This window comes from Camelina sativa, chromosome 3 (assembly GCF_030686135.1).
Source record: "Camelina sativa cultivar CO46 ecotype springtype chromosome 3, ASM3068613v1".
In the NCBI taxonomy this organism is placed as follows: domain Eukaryota; kingdom Viridiplantae; phylum Streptophyta; class Magnoliopsida; order Brassicales; family Brassicaceae; genus Camelina; species Camelina sativa.
In genome coordinates, this window is record NC_141882.1 from 23,793,957 (window position 1) to 23,805,710 (window position 11,754).

At 39.6% G+C, this 11,754-nt stretch overlaps 2 protein-coding genes across 2 annotated transcripts; both read left to right on the forward strand.

Annotated features, from left to right (window-relative positions):
• Positions 1-7,681: 7,681 nt before the first annotated feature.
• LOC147947612 (zinc finger BED domain-containing protein RICESLEEPER 2-like) lies at positions 7,682-8,494 on the forward strand. The gene has a single exon (XM_087507363.1). The coding sequence runs from the start codon at positions 7,682-7,684 to the stop codon at positions 8,492-8,494; it is 813 nt and encodes a 270-aa protein (XP_087363489.1).
• A 1,915-nt stretch (positions 8,495-10,409) lies between these two features.
• LOC147947613 (uncharacterized) lies at positions 10,410-11,423 on the forward strand. Its single transcript, XM_087507364.1, has 2 exons — positions 10,410-10,785; positions 11,053-11,423. Exons 1-2 carry the CDS (start codon positions 10,410-10,412, stop codon positions 11,421-11,423), a joined length of 747 nt encoding a protein of 248 aa, XP_087363490.1.
• The last annotated feature ends 331 nt before the right edge of the window (positions 11,424-11,754 follow it).

The window sequence follows — 11,754 nt, forward strand, 5'->3', positions numbered from 1 at the left end:
TTGCATTAGGCGAATCATGAGGATCCCGCCGTCTGCTGTGCGTTGCGTGTAACTCCATAACGTTATGGCTTACGAAGGTTCGGAGCGGGTCATGCCCGGACGGACGCTACATGACGATGTCGTATGAAGGAATGTATCCTTTAGACTTTGTGTCTAGAGGTGGGAGACATTGCCTTGGGATATCATGGATTCGTAGATGGCCTTACTTAGGATAGAAACATGCATATTTAATATTTCCGCTGCATATTTAATTCGAGTCTTCATGCATTGCATTCGTTATGCTTGTTGCATCGTGTCATTGCTTGTTGAGTGAGTTTGTATTGCTTGTTGTTGGGTTCGTATTGCTGCTTGCTTGATGGGTAGAATTTCCTTAGGTATTCGGGCTAGGATTCCTTAGATATCGGCCTCGCTAAGTAATGCTAGATTACTTATGATTCTACTCCATTTTTCCAGGAATCCTTAGCCGAAAGATTTCTATAGTAAGCAACGTGACCTAGATGAATCAATGTAGATTTTACAGCTTTTGTAAATTCTTACTATGTATACTATGTATGGTTTTCAAAAAGGATCTGAAAGCTATATAAACGTTTTGGTAACGATTTGCGTGTATACTATATATATGTAAGACTCGAATTTTCCAAAAGCTAAATGGTTATTTCCAAGTGATATTAAGTTTTGTCTGGATTTAACACAACTCTCGCTCGCGGTAAGGGTTGCAAAGCCTTAGGCCGTGTTTAAGAGGTCGGGCACTCGCGGTTGGACAACCAAAGTAATTGGATTTGTTCCGAAAGCCTTGGTTGGCCGACTACAAGGTTCGACGTAGCGCTTCAGAAACTAGTTTGTAAAAATTTCCACGGCGATGTTGAAAACTTTAAGTTAAGAGATAAATTAAAAATATGAGTCTTGGATGAGAACAAGAAAGATGATCGTTCAGCTTTATTTTATTTTTGAATTCAGTGAAATGTTGGTTCGAGAGTTCATGTCACCAGTACTCTTATATTAATTTTATCAACAAAATCAAATTAAAACTTTGTAGTCAACCGACTGAATAATTAATTATGTGTTTTAGGCAATGAAATGAGAATTTATAAATTTTAGGTTAGTATATTTTAGTATTTTACTATGTTATTTAGTTCTGTTAGTCAGTTATTTTGGCCGGATAATAGTTTTTAAATTTTGAGAAACAACAGTACATCATTTCCAAGATTTCTATAGAATGCATCATCAATATTAAGGTTATATTTTAACAAAAAAATATTAAGGTTATAAACTGAGAATTTATAAATTTTATGTTTACATATTTTGTTACTTGTACAATTAAAAAATATCATAATAAAATTTAAGTTATTGAGTATTATCTAGTTATTCAGTTATTTTTGGCGTGATATTTAATTTGCTACTTAATTTTTAAAATCAAATAAACGGTTTTTCGACGTATATGATAATGTGTCATCAATGTTGAAATTTTATCAATCTTCGTTTGATAGCTTTTCAACATATATTTTATATTTACCAGCTTTATTTTGTGAACTCTTCTCAGTCAAAGTAGCTTTAAAATTTACTATTTTACCTTAAATAGATCTTGTTAATACTTTCTACCTATGTTATGTCGTGTTATAAACTGTCCCAGGAATTAACGTCTAAATTAAAGAGTGCTATTTCCACATTTTGGTAGAAGTCTAATGATAAGGTTCGAGGTATGCATTGAGTAGTTTGGGATAAATTATGTAAAGATAAGTGTGAAGGGGGTCTTGGTTTCCGAGCTATGGAACAATTTAATGATGCCATGTTGGCTAAACATTATTGGCGGTTAATTCATTATCCGACTTCCTTAATGGCTCGGGTGATGAGAGACCGATATTTTAGGAATATACATCCTCTTATGGCTAAAAAGCCGAATAATCCTTCCTTTGCATGGAGGAGTATTTACTCAACGAAGGACTTGGTGACACAAGGAGCAAGATGAGCGGTAGGCTCAGGCTGTTCTATTTCGGTTTGGCGAAATCCGTGGTTACCGAATATTCGACCAAGACCAGCTAATGGTCGGGGGAGATTACTGCACCCGAATTTGATGGTTAATCATTTAATTAATCCAATTACGAATGACTGGCATCTACCTATTCCTGAAGAGTTCATGGATCTGGAGGATATACAGCTAATTCAGAGTTTGGCGATCAGTAAAACTCAAAAACCGGATCGGTTATTATGGCATTTTACTAAATCGGGGAAGTATTCGGTGAGATCAAGCTAGCGGTTAGCCAGGGAGTTGATAGCGGACGTTAATTACGGGCCGACGTGTATGGCTCTTCGGGCTTAGGTTCCCCCGAAGGTTCAATATTTCTTTAAGCAGATTGTCCTTGGTTCTCTTCCTATGATGGAACGGCTTGCACATAGGGGTGTCCGATGTGATATTCTGTGTAAACGGTGTGCTTCTGCGACAGAGACCATAAATCACACTCTCTTTGAGTGTCCTCGTTCGAGAAGTGTATGGGAGTTGTCGCCAATATCATTACAACCTAATGGCTTTCCATATGCTTCAACCTATGCGAATTTAGATTTTATTTTCTGGCGGACGTCATCCTAATCGGAGGCAACAGATATAGCTTTCCTTCTCCCTTGGATTGTATGGTCAATTTGGAAAGATAGGAATAAAAAAGTTTTTCAGGAAACAGAGACCGAGCCAATGGATATTCTATTGATCTGGGCTATGGAGTCACTGTTGGCGGCTGGGATTGATTGTCATGCGTACAAGACGGATTGTGCGGAGTTAGTTGCGATGGTGCAGAAGCCCGATGATTGACCCACATTTCGAATCTACTGGAGGATTTAGCTTCGCTCATAACACCCTTCCCTTCCTTCACCCTGTCCAGGATTTCCCGAGAGTCCAATGTTAGGGTAGACTGTCTTGCCCGATCTTCAAGATCTTTACTTTCTGAATTTTCTTTTGTAAACACTTGCCCTCCTGTTTGGACGACCAATCGTGGAGTTTTTTTTTTTCAATTTATTTAATGTTTGGTTGAAAAAAAAAAGAACTTGTTCATATTTTGTGTGGGGCATAAAACACTTGATTTTAGTACCCGAAAAGTCGCCAATCAAATTAGATCACTAACATAGAATCCACTTTGAAACACCCTTAAACACAACGGAATCATGGGCGATTAGAAAAGCATAGAAGAGATTTTCAAGAGTTATAGTCACAGAAGAGATTTTCACCCAACAGATGTCTAAACTACGATAAACGGACAAAATTTAACTATATAAAAGTTATTTTAGGAAAGTGCGATCATAAGGGCGATTCTAGGTTTTGCTCTGTTCCTCTCACGTTAGGGTTCGCTTGATGGCCGCCGCCAGTGTGACTCCATGTCGGAGCCAGGTGCATCGGCTTCCTCTCTGGGAGATGGTTCTTCCACTCATAATAAACAACAATCCTATGCTGCTGTGGTGACTAAGCGTCCTTTGCTTAAGAAACACGATTTTGATATTAGTTTGGTCGATGGGGTTCCAACGATCGCGGTTCCTGATGCGGTGCTTCAGGACTCTGTGCCTCTCTGGGATGATTTTTTGGTTGGTCGGTTTGACTCAACGGCTCCTCATGTTGCTAAGATTCATGTCATTGTTAACAAGATTTGGCCGCTTGGTAACAAGGCTCTTTTTATTGATGTCTATGAGAACTCTGCTACTTCGGTTCGTTTTCGTATTTGGGATGAGGCTACGTGGCTACGTGTTTTATGGCGTGGAATGTGTAATATTGCGGGTGTTCCGATGATGTTGACTAAGTGGTCTCCTCACCCAGAAGACGCTCAGCCGGTGATAACATCAATGCCCCTGTGGGTAACTTTAAAGAATGTTCCTCATTCTCTGTTCTCCTGGGAGGGTCTTGGTTTCTTGACTAGCCTAATTGGTAATCCTATACTGTAGCAAGTTTGATGAGGCCAAGGTTTTTGTGGAGGTCAACTTAACGAACTCCTTGCCAAGTTCGTTTCGTTTTCAGTTGAATACAAAGGAGGATGTCACTATTGAGTTTCAGTATCTGTGGCTCCCACCCTGTTGTTCTTGTTGTCAAAAGTGGGGGCATTTAATTGAGGGTTGTGTGACAGCTCCCATGTCTCAGAAACAAACATTAGTTACTGATGTGGAGGAGGGTGAGATTTTTGCTCACACGGTGGCCCAAAAGTCTGCTGTTTCTCCTCCCATTGTTTTGGCTCAACAGTCTACTGTTAACCCTGCGGGTCCTAGTTCCGCTCTTTGAGCTACAGTTGGCGTCTCCTCTCAAAAGGTCAACGAAGATCAAACTGGTTGGTCTGTTGTCTCTCCTGGGAAAGGTTGTAAGAGCGCTGAGAAAGTTGTGCTTCCGCCTGCGGTTGGTCTTGATACCATGTTGGCGTCTCGGTTCTCTGTTCTCGGTGATGCAGGGGAGGGCTCATAAGAATCTGCAGAGTCTGAGGAGATTCCTAACTCCACTTCTTTGTCGGTTCCCATTGTTGAGACTGTGAAGGATAGCAGAGTTAGTGTGAAACAGGGTTCATAGGGTGTCACTGTCCGCGCCTCTCTCCTACGTTAGTCAAAGCTCTCAACCAAGTCATCTTCGGAGTCTCTTTCTCAGCAGACTAGGAATGGTCCCCCTGGCATCTCATTAATGTCAGGTTTTTTTCTGGAACATGCGAGGTTTCAACAAATCTAAAAAACATTTTGTTGTTCGTGATTGGGTGCAAGTTGAATCCTTACAGTTTGGATGCTTACTGGAAACACGTGTCCAGGAAAATAAGGCCTCTCGAATCATTTCTTCAGTGTTTCGGGGATGGTTTTCTATCACAAATTATGAATTCAATCGTCTTGGGAGACTTTGGGTGGTCTGGAAGGAGGATGTGCGAGTTACTTCAGTTTTTAAGAGTGGACAGGTCGTTACTTGTTATATTCTCATGTCGAGGGATACTCTTGAGTTTTTGTTTCTTTTGTCTATGCGTCGAACCATGGTGACGAAAGAAAGGAGCTGTGGTCTGATCTAAGTGTCACTATGACTCTCCATTGTTTGCCAATAAACCTTGGTTAGTTGTCGGTGATTTTAATGAAACTCTTGATTGAGGATCATTCTAATTTTGAAGACCCCCTACTGTCACGAGTGGTATGAGGGATTTTCAAGATGTGGTTAGGCTTTGTGCTTTATCGAACATTAATTATCATGGTCCTCTGTTTACATGGGGTAACAAGCGGGATGTTGGTTCTGTTTGTAAAAAGTTGGATAAAGTTTTGGTCAGTGAGGCTTGGAGTCGCAGTTTTGCTGATTCTTATGGTGTTTTTGACTCGGGTGGGGTTTCTGATCACCTTCGTTGTAGGTTTACTGTGGGAACTCAAATCATGAAACCGAGAGGGCCATTTAAGTTCTCTAATGTTCTTCTGTCTTTCCCGGACTTTCAGTCCACCGTGCAATCCTTTTGGGATACTACTGACAGTCTTTACCATTCCACCTCTGCAATGTTTCGTTTTACTAAAAAGCTTAAGGCTCTCAAACCTCTCTTGCGTTCTTTGGGTCGGCTGAAGCTCAGTAGGCTCACTGAGCAAGTGGAGGAGGCTCATAAGGTTCTTTGTGATTGTCAAATTGCCACTCTCTCCAACCCAACTTCGGTATCTCTAGCGGCTGAAGCTGAGGCTTTCCAACGATGGGATCATGTCTCTGATCTTGAGGAGAATTTTCTACATCAACGATCCAAGCTTCATTGGATGTTAGTTGGTGACAAAAATAACATATATTTTCACTCTACTGTTAAGTCTCGACAGACTTTAAATTAGCCCTGGGCATATTAACCGAACCCGAAACCCGAACCCGAACCCGACCCGAAGTAAGGGGTTCGGCTCGGGTTTGGGAAGTATGTAAAAGCTGATCGGGTGTAATGTATCTAAAGTTCGGATACCCGATCGGGTTTGGGTATTACCCGAAACCCAAAGTAAAACCCGATTAACCTGGATATATATACATACATATTCGAACATATATACATATATATTCTAAATCCTAAATCCCTAATCTTTACTTTACTCTTTTCTCTTTTATTGCAGACTGTTCGGTTTCCTATCTTAAAAAAAAAATATAATCAGTTTTTATCCCCAAATTGTCAAACTGGATACACCAAATCACGTTGTCGCATCTTCTCCTCCTTCTGAAACTTCACGGAGGAAATCAAAGGTTTGTCTTCTTTCTCTTCATCTTCAAAATTGGTATTTTGTTTTTGTAGCTCTTCGTATCTTAATTGTAAAACTGAATCTGTTCTCAGTTGTGTTGTTGTTATCTATACCAATGGTTGCAAAGTTTAGCTGAAACGATTTTCATAGATTTTACTGTGAGTTTCAGCTTTGTACGGGTGTTATCGGATTGTTCTTGATTGGTATAATTGTGGTCTATTTTTGTGTGTGAATGTCTGAGTAAATCAAATAGAAATTGTAGTTATAAGCTGAGGGAGATCTAACGTGGAGCTGAAGTTTTCTAAGTGGGTTGTTCAGAGATACTATGACTTATGCTAATCACAATGGTCTTATCTTTCTTTTTGCCATGATTTTTAACCTTCTTTGCATCTAACCAAGTCCTATTGATATCATGGGTCATTCGTTTCTTATTTTTGTTTCACCTGTTGAGCATTTCGTAGCCCACTTCTCTCTTTGTCTATTGTTTGTCACCTTTTTTTTAGCTGCATTATGTTGTTGAGAAATGAATATACCCATTCACAACGGCTATTATGGTCAAGCTCTATTCTTATTTTTTGTTTCACCTTTTTCTATTCTATCGACCTCTTAATGTTTCTTTTCCAACCTTTCCACGGATTCCTTGACTGATAATGATGATGCATTAGTGTACTTTTAATTGTTTAGCTCTCTGTTTCCTAGAAGTTTGTTTAACTCTCTGATGGTTTAGCTCTCTGTTACGGATTCCTAGAAGTTTGTTTACGTCTCTGTTTGTTTAGCTATCTGTTTGGTTATAGTTGCTAAATTGGTTCTAATTTATATTTTAGTTTGTTTAGGTCTGAGTTTTGTTTTAGTTTGAAAAAGCAATACAAATTAGTTCTTAAAGTGTTACTTATGATTTGCAGATGGATTCATCATCTCCAAATTTTGATGATGACGAGAGAGATATACACGACGAAGAAGAGTTTCTAACACCCGAGTCTAATCGAAGGAGCAAAAAGAATCAGACTCGTAATAGCGGATCAGAGTCTGAGCAACCTGAGTCTAAGACCCAAAAGACTCTCAACCCAAGATCAAATGTATGGCAACATTTCACAAGATTGAAGGACAATCGTGACAAATGTAACTGCAACTATTGTGGAAAGGAATTCAGCTGTCCAACAAAATCAGGGACAAAAACCTTGTGGAATCATCTAAAAATATGCAAGGTTTTTTAAATATATGGGTTTCATCAGTAACTGGTACTGTTTTTTTAAATCATATTGCAGTTATTCTGATTAATGTTTTTGCTAAATTAGTAAAGATTCTTATCAATGTTTTTTTTTCTATTCACAGGTTCAAGTTATATGGTTATAACTGCCCACTACATTGATAAGAATAGGCGTTTAAAAAGCTACTTATAGGATTCAAGCATGTTGAAGATCACAGAGGTAAATCAATCGCCAATACACTTTTAAATGTCTTGCTGAATGGAGGATTGAAAAGGTGTTTACTGTGACTGTGGATAATGCAACTGCTAATACTGGTTCTCTTAATCAATTCGGGTGGATTCTCTGGTTTTGGGTGGAGATTTATGCATATGAGATGCGTTGGACATATCATTAACTTGATAGTGAAGGATGGACTGACTGAAATTGATTCAAGTGTGACTACAATCCGCAATGGAATCTCATATGTTAGATCAGGACCAAATAGGAGGAAGTCATTTCAGTTGAGAGTAGATTCTGGTAGGTTTTCAAAAGGAAGTTTGCCACTAGATGTCTGCACCAGATGGAATTCGACATTTTTGATGTTGAATAGGGCGTTAAAGTTCAAAAGAGCATTTGATAGGATGGAGTTTGAAGATAAGCTGTATTATGATCATGTCTTAGAGACTGAGAATGGAGTGAAAAAGATTGGACCTCCTCAGAGAGATGATTGGCGTAAGGTTGAAAGGTTAGTGAAGTTGCTCCAAGTTTTCTATCATGCGACATCCGTTGTATCTGCATCTACGATTATGAATGCATACAAGTGTTATGGTGAGATAGTTAACATAGCAGCCAAGCTTCAGTTGCTTTGTCATAGTGTTGATAATGACGTGAAAGTAAATGCACAAAAGATGTTTGACAAATCCGACAAGTACTGGGATGGCCTGCAGAACATCAACAAGATGTTGGTAATTGTTAGTGTTTTCGATCCAAGAAAGAAGATGCAATATACAAATTTGTGTTTTGAGGAGCTATATGGGGAAAAGAGTGTAACAGCTACGGCGTTGTATGATTCAGTTTTGAGCATCATCCGTGATATGTATAAAGAATATACTACAAGATACGATGCATGAGCAAATGAGGAACTTTCACGTTCTCAGTCTTCAACTCAGAAAACTCAAGATAGACAAACAGACTGAGTATTTGACTCCATGGAGGATGAATTTGATGGATACAACCCAATGGACCATAAGTATGATACATTGCTTAGAAAGATTGGAGTTAGAAACACAAATGAATTGGATACTTATCTCAAGGAAGAAGTTGAGAATCCTGAATTGATGATGAGAATTGAGTATGATGTACTCTCTTGGTGGAAAGTCAACAATGGCAAGTATCCTATTTTATCTCAGATGGCTAGGGATTTATTTGTTATGCAGGTGTCTTCAGTTGTTTCTGAAAGTGCTTTTAGCACTAGTGGAAGGATAATAAACCCATAACACTAGTGGAAGGATAATAAACCCATATAGAAGTTGTCTCACACACTATATGGTGGAGATTTTGATGTGTACAGAATAGTGGCTCAAGCAAGACCTTAAGTTTGAAGATATTGTGCTTACAAATGCACAAATTCTTGCTGACTTTGAGTTTGAGGATGAGCTTGAAAGAGGTTTGTTTCTTATCTTGCTTAGTGCTTACTATCTAAAAGTTTTTGGTGTTAATATAAACTTATCTCTCAATGCTTGTAATTGTTTTTTAGAAGCAGAAACTGATTCAGAAGGACCTTAAGTTATTCACATGCCAAAGGGAAGATGCAAAAGAGAAGTGAACCAACCAAAGAATGAAAGAAGCTGTTTTGGAAGATTTCAAGTTGAATTTCTTTCTCAATTGTTTGTAGAATGTTTTGGAAGACTTGAATTTCTTTTTTCTTTTGCTTTGAACATTTGACATTGCATTTAAGTGCTTAAATTTCAGGTTAAGTGTTTGTCATTCACATTAGGTGTTTAAACTTAATTGGGTTTTAATCGGGTTTTGGACAATCCAATCGGGTTCTTCGGGTTTTGGGTATACCCGAACAAAACCCGAACCCGAAGGAACCCGATCCGAACCCGACCCGATAGTATATAAAACCCGATCGGGTACTATAGGTGTAAACCCGAAAACCCGAACCCGAATGCCCAGGCCTACTTTAAATACAATAAGGAAGATAACTTGCTCTGATGGTACGGTTGCTAAATCTCAAACTGAGATTAAACAAGAGGCGGTGAAATTTTTTGAGGATTCTCTCACGTATACACCGTCTGATTTTGTTTGTCTTAGTGTTGCTTAGCTGGAGCAGTTGGTTCCACTTCGTTGTTCTGATACCGATAACATTGTTTTGTTGTGGTTGATTTCAGCGGAGGAAATCCGCACCACTCTGTCTAAAATGGTAGGGTGTAAGGCTCCTGGTCCAGACGGCTACACTATCAAATTTTTCAAGCAAACTTGGCCAATCTTGGGAAATGATTTTACAGTTGTTGTTCAATCCCTTTTCCTCAAGGAGTTCCTCCCTAAAGGGGTTAATTCGACAATATTAGCTCTCATTCGTAAGAAGGCGGATTCAAATGAAATGAAAGACTATCGCCCTATATCTTGCTGTAACGTGCTTTACAAGGTTGTTTCAAAGATCATTGCAAATCATTTGAAGGTTATTCTACCATACTTTATTGCTCCTAACCAGTCTGCTTTTATTAAAGATCGACTTATGATGGAGAACTTGCTGTTAGCTTCGGAAATGGTAAAGGATTATCATCAAGAATCTATCTCCTCTCGTTGTATGATGAAGATTGATATTTCCAAGGTATTCGACTCAGTTCAGTGGCCTTTTTTGCTCAACATCCTCAAGGCCATCAATCTTCCTACTGCTTTTATCCATTGGATCGAGATTTGCATTGGGTCTGCTTCATTCTCAGTTCAAGTTAATGGGGAGTTAGCCGGTTATTTTCAAAGCAACAGGGGGTTGCGTCAGGGTTGCTCTCTGTCTCCTTATCTTTTTGTTATTTAATTTGCATGAATGTCTTGTCTCTCATGCTTGACAAAGCCACAGTCGATCGTCTCTTTGGCTATCACCCTCGGTGTAAGGCCCTCGGTCTTACCCACCTTTGTTTTGCTGATGACATTTTAGTCTTTACCGATGGGAGTGCTCGCTCAGTCGCTGAAACTTTGGCTGTGTTTGATCAGTTTGCGGCTGCCTATGGTCTTAAAATCAGTCTAGAGAAGTCTACTCTTTTCGTGGCTGGTTTAACGCCACAGCAACATCAAGAAATCCTTCAAAATTTTCATTTTGCAGTTGGCTCTCTTCATGTCCGGTATTTGGGTCTCCCGTTACTTACCGGGTCAATGACAAGAGCTGATTATTTGCCTCTCCTTGAACGCATTCGCCTCCGTATAACCTCCTGGATGGGTTGTTTCCTGTCTTTTGCTGGTCGTCTTTAGTTGATCAAGTCTGTGCTCTCTAGCCTTACAAACTTCTGGCTCTCTGCTTTTTGTTTGCCAAAGAAATGTTTGAAAGAGATTGATAGCTTATTCTCAGCCTTCTTGTGGTCAGGCCCGAATTTAAACTCCAAAAAAGCTTAGGTTTCTTGGGTTGACGTGTGTAAGTCGACAAATGAGGGATGTTTGGGTCTTCAACGTCTGTTTGATACAAATACAGTTAGTATTCTGAAACTTGTATGGCGTTTCGTCTCTAATGGTTCATCTCTGTGGGTCCGATGGGTTCGTCACAACCTCATCCGAGCTGATTCCTTCTGGTCTGTTCGTGATACAGGTGTCAGTGGCTCCTGGATGTGGAAGAAAATTCTGAAGTTTCGAAACTTGGCTAGTTCCTTTCATAAAGTCGAGGTGAAATCCGGGCTTGATACTTCATTTTGGTTCGATGTTTGGTGCCCTCTTGGGCAACTATTTTCCTTGTTTGGAGCTCGAGGTTGTATTGATATGGGGATTCCAAAACAGAGTACAGTGGCTGAGGCTCTCACTCTGCATCGCAGACGACTGCATTCTCACAAAAATTGCACTCGAGGATGAGTTGCACTCTCTCCGCCTCTCAGTGCAACCCCTTGGGGGTGATCGACCTCTTTGGCAACATAAGAATGGCTCCTACAAGTCTAAGTTCTCCACATTAGTGAAGCTCCTACTCCACCCTCCAGTCTCCTTCGTTTCATTGACAAAACTATCCGTAATCGGCTGCTCACCTTGTTGACTGTTCCTCGCTATGAGAATTGTTTCCAGTTCTAGTTTCAAACCCACCTCATCTAAGCTGCATTTAATTCTTTCTGTTTTACCTCTATTTCTATGCTCTAGATAAAATGCTGCATCTAATATATTAAAGGAGAAGTCGAAATGGCTAACAGCCATT

Coding starts and splice junctions, on each gene's coding strand:
- LOC147947612 (XM_087507363.1), top strand. CDS start 7,682: ATGCAACTGCTAATACTGGTTCTCTTAATCAATTCGGGTGGATTCTCT.
- LOC147947613 (XM_087507364.1), top strand. CDS start 10,410: ATGAATGTCTTGTCTCTCATGCTTGACAAAGCCACAGTCGATCGTCTC. Junction 10,786..11,052: donor CCTTGAACGCATTCGCCTCC/GTATAACCTCCT, acceptor ATACAAATACAG/TTAGTATTCTGAAACTTGTA.